This window comes from Clavelina lepadiformis, chromosome 1, assembly GCF_947623445.1.
Source record: "Clavelina lepadiformis chromosome 1, kaClaLepa1.1, whole genome shotgun sequence".
In the NCBI taxonomy this organism is placed as follows: Eukaryota; Metazoa; Chordata; class Ascidiacea; order Aplousobranchia; family Clavelinidae; genus Clavelina; species Clavelina lepadiformis.
The window spans coordinates 6,645,453-6,658,384 of record NC_135240.1 but is presented as its reverse complement, the minus strand read 5'-3'; the positions used below and the strand labels follow the sequence as shown (position 1 = coordinate 6,658,384).

Genomic DNA, 12,932 nt, shown 5'->3' with positions numbered 1-12,932 from the left:
CCAATAACACTTGTGCAAGGATAAATATTTAGTGTTTTTCATCCTTCAACAAAGCAGCTGCTTTAATACAACTCCATTACTAGTCCCAACAGAAAATTCTTCATTAATTGACAATTTCGATAATTCTGTTTACGATATAATGCGTAAGTTTTACAAACGCTTCTGCTAAATGAACATCTGCTGATCATCCTTTCACATGTTGCAACAATAAGACAATCAACACAGTGAGCGACATGGTTTGTAATTCACTTTCAGTAAATGCAACACCCGTCTGCTGTTGTGGCAATTGCAGTGCTTAATACTTGCTACACAAAAGCACAATGTGTGGAAGATATATCAAAATGCAAAGACTCTTAAACTAATCAGTTTGTGGTATGCATGCAAAGCGTGTTATAGCCTGTGCCCAGCATTTTTCATTGCCTATGTTTCCACACAAATCAATGAAAAAAATTACGCCAGCTGCCCACAATATATGAAAAAAGCAAAGCAATTTAGAACTTCGCATTTAAGTGAAAGAGAAAACTTATGGTTGAGTTAACAACCTAAAGCAAGCCAGTAACTATTCACAAATGCGTTTTTTTTCTTCAAAACTCTATATTATACCCGTACAAAATGTGCAGTGTAGAAAATGGCAGGTCTTGGGTCTATTACGATATCATACATTATCAAAAAACGTCGAAAATTGTTAGGAGCACCATAAAAATTTCACAGGGCTGTTACCGGTCCATTAAAAAAAAACAACAACACACAGATAAATGAGCACGATATAACGATAGTATGTAAAATGGTTTGCAGAAACGTTAACAAAACAAGTTTACCGCCCCCATCATCACAAGCATATTTTTCGAAAAGCGCAGGATAGATTCTGACCAGACAGTTGTCGACAACGTAAGTATCATTTCCGTTCATATTCCATGGTTTGTCTTTGCATTGATTCTTAGCCTGGGGTTCACTTCAATTTTTCATAAACAATCCATCAAATACCAATTTTGAAGTTAGACATAAAGAAAGAAAGACATAAATTGCAGCTAGGGGTCCACAAATAGGAAAAGATTTGGAATCACTGGTCTATTGGATCAGATACTTTCTGACGATGCGCTGAAGATGGGAGTAGTTTTGTCTTCTAAACTGCAAAGTCTAGCGAAATATGTCTTGATTGCAGGGGGACAAATACAACAAAGTGCTGCAAAAAATCCAAGGCGAGTCTTAAAAAATGTGGAAAAAAGGATCTCAAAAACATGATTTGATTTAGAATTTTACGCTTGTTGGCACTGAGCATAATTCAAGCCAAATTACAGAAAATGTATAAAAATCAATAAAATCTACGCAACGATCCAGCCGCAGTGTAAAAGTCTCATGACACCGATGAAATGGGATTTGCCGGTGACCCCATTTGTGATAGGACCTTGTCCAACCACAGAAGAGGGCCATTGAGATGAATTTCCACCCAACACGGGGTTGACGTAACATCCTGCCTATGATATTCAGCGCCCCAGCCCTAAAACCAGCGTTATGTCAATCATTCAATAAACCGGGCTAAAGTTTCTAATTGTGTACAGTCACATAGTTTGTTACATCCAGTCACAATGAAGATAACGATTTCACTTCAAATTCGAATTAGTTTACAAATGACATTGGATTTCACTGCTTCTACTCACCTTCACGAAGCTCATTCTTATCGTGCACATCTTGGTAAGTTCGAACACAGCCTCGTAACCGTGGTTAACTGATTGGGAGAGAAGGCCGGCAAATTCCTGCACAAAAAAAGTGAAGCTGAAAGATAAACTAAATCATCAAAATGCCTTGTATCTATCTATCTCTATCTCAATGTTTCCTGAGCAGACCAATTTTAACTGAAATGCTTAGAGCAGTGGTTCTTAAACTGGGGGGGGCGCCCCCCTTAGGGGACGTGTAAGATTCATAAGGGGGGCGCGATAGATGACAAATGTGCATTATCTTCTACATTCTTCATTAAAGATGTGCATTATCTTCTACAAAGCCTCGAGTTAAACGTTTGGTTTCCCAAAAACAACTACATCCGTCACATTAATGAAAGTTAATTAAAAATAAATTGTTTTTTTGTTTAATTCTTTTTTATTTTGCAATGAGGTGGGGCGCGGATTTTTTAGGTACCGTCAAGGGGGGGCGTGTGCCAAAAAGTTTAAGAACCCCTGGCTTAGAGGGTCTGAAATATACTGAAAGTTGACAGCTGCAAAGTTACAATCTCTAAACATTAATTCATCGATAAAAATTTACAAATAAAATGTAAAGTTAAAATAAAACACGTTGTTAGGTGACAAGATATCTTTCAATCATTGGTTTATTACAAACCTGGTTGTTGAAAATTTTAAGTGAGCAAGAAGGAGGAATTTTGCAAACAGTGGTGGGGTGGAAGCCATGATGATAGTTGCAGTTTCGTGATTGGACAAAAATTGATGAATCCGAGAGACATTCAGCGTAGACCTCACCACCAACATAGTACAGGTGGACACCTGGAGAATTTCATCAGAAGAGAAATCTTTAAGATGCCAAATGGTCACACGTGCAAGAATTATTATGAACAATACACATTTGGTTGACGACTAGTTTAAAAAATCAGCTTTACTGCCCAAACAGGCCACGCTAAGAAAGAAACATTAAAAATAATCTACAGTAGTCCTACAGTTACAACACATATCTCGTCCCTTTCCAATCTATGTCTTATTGTTTTCCATGTATGCCATACTAACCTTTTCCTATATGGCGTCTTGTATTCTCAATCGTGGAGTTCCGATTAACGTTGGAAAGTTGACCGAGACAGAATCTGTTTGAAGTAGAAGATGGATTTGTGAAGCCGTCAACGATAATTGAAGTTGAAGTGGCGTTGAAGGCCTCCCCTACTCTGTTATTGAGCTCGTAATAAACAACCGTGCACCAGTGGTTGGGCTCACTGTATGGCACAGACTGGACATCTAAAGCAGAAGAAAAATTGGCGTTTTAAATCAACGACAGCAAAATCATTAAGTATCGGTGTATGAGATTTGGTGGTGGGTATACGGATATATACATACATTACAAAGTAGATAGCTACCACTCAGAGAGTGAGCCAATTGCTTACCCAATCATATAGCCATTTAAAGTTAAATTAATGTTTATGAATTTAATAACCAAAAAAACACAAATCAACTCAGACAAATCAACGAGAGCAACGTCTTACCCTGACGTGTTGGGGCTTGGGTTGTGGGTCTAGCTATGTCCATGCTTTCGGGCCCCTTTTCACTCTCTGGGGGCATGTAGGCAGGGGGTGGAGTGTCGGCAGGAAGACTGTATGGGGAGCTGGGCCCAGTTATTGACCCATCCGGGGACTGAGGTGGGGGGAAAGAGTTGGGTGAATATACATCAGAGGCCTGGGACCCTCCATAAGGTGAGGCAGGTTTCTGGTTGGGTAGGTTGTGGTGGCTCGGAGGTACATGCCTGGGGACCAAAACAAGAATGAGAAGCCATAGAGAATCATAAAACGCTGTGTAATCTGCTAAATATGACCACCCGTGTACTGTAACCAATTTGTTCATAAAAATTGCTTTGTTGTTTATTACCAGCCTTCATATATTATGACCACTTTATCCATCTCTTTCAAGTTTTTCTACCAAAGTTTGGGTCAATTAAGCAACTTGAGCAGGTCGAATGCGTTGACTACGCAACAGAAATCACGACAAACTAACCTTCCATTGAAGCTTCCAGGAGTGTTGCTATAATTAGCATTAGGGGGCATGTGGCTGTGACCAGGGGGACCACCAGGCCCGGGTCCATGTATCATGCTGTGCGAGGGAACAAATTCACTCTGTCGCGGAACCAAAACTGGAGGTAGCACTGCGAAGAGAAAAAACATGAATCGTGAATCAGGTTAAAATTGTGCACTTATATGGTCCTTATAGTTATTCAATTTATTATTCGACACAAAGGATTCTCTGAAAATTGAAGACTGAGTACGTTTTTACACCAAATCACAATAATTGCATATGTTTGACACTGTAATTCTAGAGTGCCTGAAGCAAAATTTATAATTGGACGAGTGTTTTTAATTAGATTTTACTTAAATCTAGCCATCTGAAAATGCATACAAATACGCAAGTTGGATGGAAAAAAAACACTTCAAAACAAAACATGTTAAGTGGTATGGTATCTTTTAATTGTGAGCTAAAACCATGTGAATGAAAATGTTTCCATGACGAAGTCTCCACAGAAATGTAAACAAGTCCAAAAATGGCTGGGGAATTTTTCTAGGACGTGTGAGGAAGTTCTAATGAAACCACAGCACCTAAATTGAAGGTTGATGTTTCCTTTGGGAGGTTAATTGCTGAAATACCCCCGCGCAGGTGCAAAGTAACGAACACAGGATCCGAAGAAACAAAATTTGCACAGGCCCTCTCCAGTCTATCTGCTGTACTTTGTACTTACTTCGAGTTTACAATCAGCCGATCAGCTAGAACGATCATCGCCAAGAATATCACCATATTTTACGAGTTTGATTAAAAATTTTATAGGAAAAGCAGGGTGTGTTGACTTTGATATGATATTGCACAGGACCACAACAAGGCATTTAAACACATACGAGTCCTAACGGAGGTCTGGAAAGTGCATGAACAAGACAAATGAAATTTTCCATGGGCTATAGTTTCGTATTGTTTCAAAATGCTTCCCCATGCAAGTAGTATTTGAGTTGCATTTTCTCCGAAATCGTGACAATTAGCACAATATCATTCACTTAGGTAAAAGAAATCCTTCAACTCCTCGTACATTAAATATATTTGTCGTTGTTTAATGTCAGTCCGTCTTGGACAGAAGTAATTGTGACAAGTTCACACACAAAAGAACCCAAACGTGCTGACGTGAATAGAATGTGGTCAAAAGCAACAAACGCGCGCTTGTTCAACCATTCGCAATGTCAACGAATAATGTCAGCTGTGATAAGCCAATTGGTCCAGATGTTCTGTAAAGAACAAGGGAGAATGTTTCTGGAAATACCGCGGCCAGCTGGCGAGAACCGAAGCGACAGTGGGAAGTGATTCGATGAGTAAATTCGAGTAAACGGCACGAGGCGACGTAACATGACACTGAAAACCTAATATCAATTAAAATCGAAACTATTCAAACAACAGCCAAGAATAGATTGTCTGGGTCGGACGCGAATAGGAAAGCTCGCACCCTCAAGACGAAGAAATACATTAAGCTAATTAAAAGCAAGTCGCCCAATGTCAATTTGACGGACGCAGATATTTCACAGAACTGATAATGACAGTTAAAAAACACTAAAATACCCTTAAATGGATGTGATATTTAATCCTTCCTTGGAGCATGACATTAAGCCATGGCTAAATGGGAATTACTGAGCGCTACAAACCGAAACGGAAAATTTACAGCGAATTCATTGACCGGCGAGCACAGTCAAGCATGGGCTTTTGTCCGACTAAGCTAATTGGAGAGGTTGGTCGTCAGATGGCTAAATGGTCAAAAACGACATCAAATTTTGATTTTTCAAAAACACTTTTTATCTAGTCAGTGTTTCGGGTAAGCGAAGTAATCTCATAATTCGGTCAGCGGAGACAGCGTGGCGCTTGGACTAAGATAAAAGCGCATAATTATTGCATCGCCACCTATGGAACAATCACGACTAAAGGAGCCATATCTGGCGCCATTACACGCGAAAATAATAACACTATTTTGTAACGTCACAATGTAAGATAATGACAGCATAATCGAAGCATGGTTCCGTGATAATTGTTTTCAACTGTTGTTAAAGTGCAACTTGCTACAATTTACAAGCGAAAAATTTTGGCGTCATGTGAAAGTTACAGGCCTTGTATTGTTATTACGACCTATCATATAGGCTGTGATATCTTACACCAAGTTTTGTGATGTTCTGAAGTCGAAATAGAGAAGTAAAACCAGAGTTATTTATGAGAAAACAAGGCAATCAATCACGACTAGAAAAGCGGATTTTACGTTCACGTTTGAGAGCGAACGACGGCTCGGAGCATTTTTTCCATCTCAGATTTTGCGTCTATAACCATATGAATCATACCCTTCTCAAAACTGTTCTTAACGAGTTGTAACTTGTAAGTAGGGCTTAATTACAGGAAATTCACTCAAGTGAATTAGTTTAGCCTTAAAAAACTTACCCGAAAACCCAGACGCAAATTTAATAGTAGTCTTGACATTTGCGATGAATGTCTGGTGACGTCATTAACCACATTGGAAAGGCGATAAGTAGTAAAAAAAACTCTCAACGTAAAACCGAGTTGTTACAAAGGCGAGGGTCTTTTCACAGCATGTTCGCCCTTTGCAAACTCCCATAAAATCCAAAGCAGCGGGCTGTGTGCGGTGATTCAGACCAAGTAGTAAGGGCTGTGGAGGGCACGGGCCTGACAAATCCATGATTTTACAGGAAACCAAACGTCTCAGTTCGAGCGACCAAATGTATGACATTTGTACATCGATCATGAAGTTCGTTTGTCGTCCATAAATGGTACAAGGCTTTTTAAATCGTTATAAAGATATTGAGTTACTGAGTGAAGTAACTGAAAAATGCTAACGCTATAACATTACGACGGCGTATGTTTTTCCAGGTCAAAATATAATCATAATATCCCGCGTGGCACCGTTAAAGAAATTTTACGCGATTTGGTGGTGGTTACACGGCAAATTAAGCTACTCTGACATTCAGCCATGAAAATTCTTTTCTAAGTTAGGCTAAATAATCACGCAATACACAGCGTGGCGCATATTTAATGGCTAAAATTGGGCAAAGTCGGACTTAATTCACGTTGGGTAATTTGACAAATTTTATTTTGTTCAAAACATGTTTACAGATTGCTCGCAATTTCCACGAATAATAGAAAACCTGTGTTAACATGGTATGACTTTATAAAACAGATTGTCTTTACCTAAATAGATTTTTTAACTGTTGCAACCACTAATGGACCAGATACAAAGTAAAAGTTTACCATAAAAACACAGTTGAAATTACTTCTAAACAAAGCGATGCCAAACCAAGCTGGCGAAAATACCAAGCTCAAGTTCGAGTACTTGGCCACGACTCAAATATCACCAAGCGATTGTGCAATTGAACACCTGCGCATGGAAGCATCTGACCTTAAACTTCAAACAGATTGGTGCATGGAGTAGCTAATTAAAGCAATCGACATTGCGTATTCTGCAAATTATACGGACAAAGCACAAAAACGCCTATATATGGATGGAAGGATGATACGGAAACTCGGGATGCCAAAATAATAACTCCTAAACGTGGTGATGTCAGTAACCAACGAAATACCTTACCCCCAACGCAGTTGGGCTAATCATTAATTTGTTATCTAGTGAGCGTAGGACCACTTCAATAGCCGTTTGCCTGTTAGGAGCTGTCACACACTAGCACTAATTCCCATGAGAAAGACTTGACGGCGACAAGTCACAGAGCAACAAACATTTCCTGTAATTTTTGACACACGCACTACAGGACCCCGGTGTAAACAACAATCTCCAAGTCAGACTAAGGTGCAGGAATGACGTGAAAACTCGAAATTTGAACAAGCGAAGTGTACCTGTACTCTGAGTCTCTGACTGTAACATGAGTGCATTTTGCTTTGGGTTTAACCCAGGCATGCACAACATACGGCCCGCGGGCCGCATGCGGCCCGCGAAACCTTTTCGTGCGGCCCACGAGATATTCCGTGATTTCGCTCATTCAGGCATTTTCTCCACGGTTACAGTTACATAATCAACGAATCCGATGCTTTACCGCCGATAAGCGTTAAAAACAACTACATACTGTAGTGCGAGAGGCAACCGTCTCTTGACAGTAACCATCTTCTCAATAATATCTCTTATTCGACGGTTAATCGGTCACATTATATAAAGTAGGCTACACGTTAGTTACAACAATGTTAGCACGCGGCCCGCGAAATTTTTTTTTCCCTAAAACGGCCCGTGTACTGTTTTGAGTTGTGCATGCCTGGTTTAACCACTGGTTTCTTTGGCCGTTGCTATGCGATTGTCGTGAAATGTGGTTAACTGGATGTATACAATGCTACGATTTATACCTGATATACTAGTTTGCTAAAAAGTCAAAGATATTATCTCTTCAATGTAATGCCAGTGAACTCCTAACCAAAAATTACCTGGACTTTCAACTCTTTTATAATGATAAGGATTTATGCAGACATCCTTTTGTTTTGCATCAAACGGATATTCGCAGATATCGAGAGGCTTCAATTCATGGTGACTCTGAAGATCAGGCCATCTCCATACTCTGCAGTATATGACATGGGGAAGACCTTTTCTATGGGATACCTGCGTTAAAATTGCTTTTTATTACAAATCCATAAAATGGTGTGGTGGCTGTGTGGTCTTCCAGCATTGTGGCAACATCATATATAACAGGGGTGGCCAAACTGTGGCTCTTTGAGCCTTTGATTGCGGCTCTTTAATGAATTAGCATTGTTGAATTAGACATGCATTTTCCCGGTCTGGACGAGTTGTTTGGTCAGATTATGAAACAGTGCCTTCTATCACACGTAGTAACAATGGACTGACTGTTAGTAATAATCAAACTACACTCCGAAAAAGTACATTATTGTACAGAAGTGTGCTAACTTGTACACTGTAGTTAAAGTAAACTGTCAGATTGAAGCTGTACGTCAGGGCTGACCTAGTTTTAAGTCTTGGTTAAGGTTATACTAATATTTGCAAAAAGAGTTGGTGAAGCCCAGGTGGAGACTCATAGTATCACCACGCAGCACGAATGTTAATCAATAGCTACACTTCGTTGTGAGTGAATAAATTCGTGTTTTTTGTTGTGTTTGTGTTGTGGCTCTTTTAAAACTGGAATTTGTTATATGCGGCTCGAGCATGAAGCAGGTCTGGCCACCCCTGGTATATAACATCTAGACAAAAGCATTTCAAGCCTTTGGGGCCTTTCACCACCCTTTCTCATTCATTGATTAAATTATTATTGGAGATGTTTTATTGCGCTTTGCTGGTTAGCATTTTACTCAGATTCTCCACAGCTAAAAGAGAAAACTTAGCAATATATACAGCAAGAGATGTATTAATCATCTTAATGATAATATCATTGCACAAGATTTTTCCGGCAAGGTGTACCAGTGTTTACACGATTAATCATTTATAAATTTAGAATTCAGCAAGCACCTGCAGCCGACCATCCAGAGATCGGGGAATGGTTACGCACTTGCTCGGTTGTCCTGGGCAACTAAGGGCAAGTTCAAGGGCTTCCATTGAGCCTTTCTTCTTCTTCAGCTTCTTGACAAGCGAATCAACCGCCTTTTCCGCCCATTTTTCCTCTTCATCACCTGGATTGGAGAGAAGCAGCAATTATGTTTACAGTCATAGCCGTACATATATACAAATACAGTACAAGTAACAGAAACAATGAACTTTATACTTGATTAATTATTAAATTATTCTAGATCTTAGCCAATCTGAACGATTACAAAAATAACACTCAAGATAAACCAAGTGCCAAACAAATAGGAACGAAACACAAATGGGCTAACAGGTCTACTCAAAATCCAACACTGAACCAGAAATCAGCTGCACAAATTATGTTTACAGCAAGCTGGCAAATGTACAATGCAAGTGGTATGTACCTTGCTTCCAGCCAAGAAGCCTTTTGACCGCAGGACTTGTAAATCCAAACAAGCTTGTCATATTAGCCATTTCATGTGAAATAATCAGAACATAATTTCACACAGCGCCCTACAAGAACAACCTCCACACTGTAAAGTCAGAAAATGCACAACCATATTAAATTGATAGTAATGTTACAATTCTTAGGTAACTCTAGTATACAATTGCATCCAATAGATGAGTATTGTACACTAAAACAAAATTTCATATATACACCAATTTACAAATCAGTTCATTACAGGTAATACCTAATTTGGGTCTAGTATACAAGAGCACAACCAGAGGATTTCACAAGTTGAGTAGCTGGGGTCTAGTATATAAAGCGAGCCTGTGGTTGTGCACTTGTGTACAAGACCTCCAAATTCAACTAGTATGTCATTTTAAAAGCAGGCCCTTAGTTTTATGCAACTTTCCCAAGAATCAATTTGAACCAATGGAATCAGTCAACCAACACACGGGCAGATCAGCAGATCAGCTAACAGATCCGAAGTGAGTTGAAAATACTGAACTGCTAGACTCCAAAGTAAACTTTATTCGTTAATGACATGGCGGCATGGTAATATAATTTGTACACATAACAATATCAAACATCAACTGCAGAAGCAAATTGTTGTGCATCAATTTATCAAATCGGCAAATCAACTCAAACCGGTCTCGTGGGATACACACACAGTTGCGGAATTCATACCATCAATGTTATCAGAATTAAATGAGATGTAAACTCAAAAAACACCACGAAGCAAATCTTAATTCATTTAGTTACAAACGTGCCGCTCCCAACAATGATATTCCATTAATTATTCGACTAACATTGAAACCGTTTACAGTAATATCTGTGTCACGCCTAACCTATAGTCTCCTGTATACATGCTGTCTGTTTCAACTCTGTCCCAAATACAGCTGGTGTCAACTAGCAAACGCTTGCACAAATAATAATAATTCAATGTTCTTCATTATATTACTTTCCTACAGCTAAACGTCGACACGTGCGTTTTACGAGACCCTTCACGTTTACAAGGTGCCAGCTAACGAGCTACAAGAACAACTGATGAGCTGATTTTAGCCTTTGTTATTGAAACAACAACCAGCTTCGCCACTTTCGCGGGTTAAAAACTTTTCTCTCTTTTTCTTGTGCGGCGACTAGTTGTCGCCCGACCCATAGTAACCTCGTTGTATTTAAATTCATCCGCACATGTTATCATTAATTTTTTAGAAATTTAACCGTTGCTATTGTCAAAACAATAAACGATAGGGTGCAAAGTGTAAAACCTAAACTATCTTCGCAGTGTTTAATGTTAAAAAACGTTGTTATGAAGTAACGTCGTTTAAATACAATTCAATGACCAAGTGATATTCCGCGTTGAGAGTGTTAATAAAGCTGCGATATTTTACCCTTTTTGTTTTTGTTAAGATAAAGTGTACAACGGGGTGTGTATAGGTAAGTTTTTGAGAGTAGAATACCTAAGCAATAGGCTACTGACTGTCCACTGAACACAAAATTTGGATACACCATGCAACCATTGAGAAGAATCAACATAAACTCTTATATGATATGGAGCGCCCAAACGGTTGCTTACTTTTTATTAGTATGCTTTAAAAATAGTCTATATCTGAATTTGTTGTCATTACATTCGCCAAAACGGAAAAAGTTCAACAAATGATTTATTTGTACTACTTTACTATTGTTTGCAACGGCAGAGATTAATTGAAAGGTCCCCGCAAACTGTGACGGCTCGTGGGTGGCTTAAAAAGTAACTGCGAAATCCTGAGTGACTTTTTGGGAATGTAACGTTTACAAATTACAATTGATACGTAACTACATTTTATAGTCTACTTCATGGAATCAATAGACCAAGATAAAACCATGCATGTATTGTACTGTATAACCAGAGTTTATAATATATATAGAATCGCGGATTGAAGTTCCGCTAATTTCTGATACTATAGCAGGTGTCCAGCACTCCTAAACGAATTTTCCGGCAATATCGCAATAAGTGTATAAACGTTTGTGCGCTCCCGTTTAAGGGCAAATCGAGCATTTACCCTTTTTTAGGATTCTGCATCAAGGGTTTTTGTGTAGCAATCGGTGCCTTTTGAAAACTGGATCGTCCCTGTCGATACACAAGGTTAAACGCTCTGTACATTTTTCTGCGGAACTGTCTTTCATTTGTGGAAGTCGACTTGGATGACGGCTTACAGAGCTTTGATGAACGACAGTTGTCAGCAACCAGAGCGACAGCGATCTAGTCGACATTAAGAAAAAATATTCGTTTGACTTGCCAAAGTTTCGTGTTTTTTCGGCAGCAACTCCACAAAAACACATCGGCCAACACGCAGAAACGTAAAAACTTCACCGAATAACAGACGATTTGAACAAATTACTGAATGAATGAAATGTCAAAAGGCGAACGGAATTATAAAGCAAAGCAATTTTTTCTTGAAAATAAAACGTAAAGAATTCGGTAAAGGAAATGACTATGGCGCGGCGGTAATATGGTGCCAGGTGCCGAGGGCCCGAGACTAAATACTGACTATACAGCATTAGGCCTGTATCAAGCCTTGCAAAGAGATTAAAATCTTTTTGAGTTTGGCAACTCGTCTCCTAAGGCTAGGAAATAGAAATAGCAGCAGAAGTGGAGGGAGGGTTTTGAAATCGAGCGTAAAGTTTTATTGGTCATGAGTCATGACATAGCTTACCCCCTGATGACGTCTTGCAATAAACAGAAACTACAATTTACTACTGTATCGGCTTGGTAGTGGTTAGATCGCTGGACTCGCAATCAGGCAAACCAAGTTCGATGCTCGACGGCACTAGGCTATCGCTACTAAGTCCTACTATACAAGTTTGGCGCTACCTGCACGTGGCGTTAAACCCGATCTTCCGTCGCCATTTGCATTTCCTCACCAAAGCACCGTTACTGGTCACTTCCAGTTTCTATTAGCATGCGCTTATGCACACGAAGACAACAAGTTGGAAACGTGCTCTTGCATGGTGGAAAAATCTTGCTGATACCAATTACTACGGCCATTAAACAACCAAGTTATGCAGTCAAGTGTTCAAGCAACAAATGGTTGACTGTTGTTTTAATCCTGTAGCCTGTATGGCGAAAGAAATCCGGTTTTTAGTGGCAGTAACTGTGTTGGGAGTGCGCTTTCTCACTTCCAACGGGTTATATCTTTGCACCGATCCCAGCTTAAACTACTGTAGTTGAAACTGGGCCACGGTCTGGCAGGATTGTCGCAACAAG

At 39.5% G+C, this 12,932-nt stretch overlaps 1 protein-coding gene across 1 annotated transcript; it reads right to left on the bottom strand.

Moving 5' to 3' along the window:
• Window positions 1–225: 225 nt before the first annotated feature.
• LOC143453526 (mothers against decapentaplegic homolog 5-like) lies at window positions 226–9,794 on the bottom strand. The gene is made up of 9 exons (XM_076954891.1): window positions 9,645–9,794; window positions 9,187–9,347; window positions 8,157–8,328; window positions 3,702–3,849; window positions 3,197–3,453; window positions 2,730–2,951; window positions 2,332–2,492; window positions 1,659–1,754; window positions 226–1,498 (listed from the first exon to the last, which is right to left on the bottom strand). The coding sequence occupies exons 1-9, from the start codon at window positions 9,712–9,714 to the stop codon at window positions 1,355–1,357; spliced, it is 1,431 nt and encodes a 476-aa protein (XP_076811006.1). The 5' UTR covers window positions 9,715–9,794; the 3' UTR covers window positions 226–1,354.
• Window positions 9,795–12,932: the final 3,138 nt, after the last annotated feature.

Coding starts and splice junctions, on each gene's coding strand:
- LOC143453526 (XM_076954891.1), bottom strand. CDS start 9,714: ATGGCTAATATGACAAGCTTGTTTGGATTTACAAGTCCTGCGGTCAAA. Junction 8,329..9,186: donor CTCTGGATGGTCGGCTGCAG/GTGCTTGCTGAA, acceptor ATTTTAACGCAG/GTATCCCATAGAAAAGGTCT. Junction 1,755..2,331: donor TTAAAATTTTCAACAACCAG/GTTTGTAATAAA, acceptor TTTTTTGTGCAG/GAATTTGCCGGCCTTCTCTC.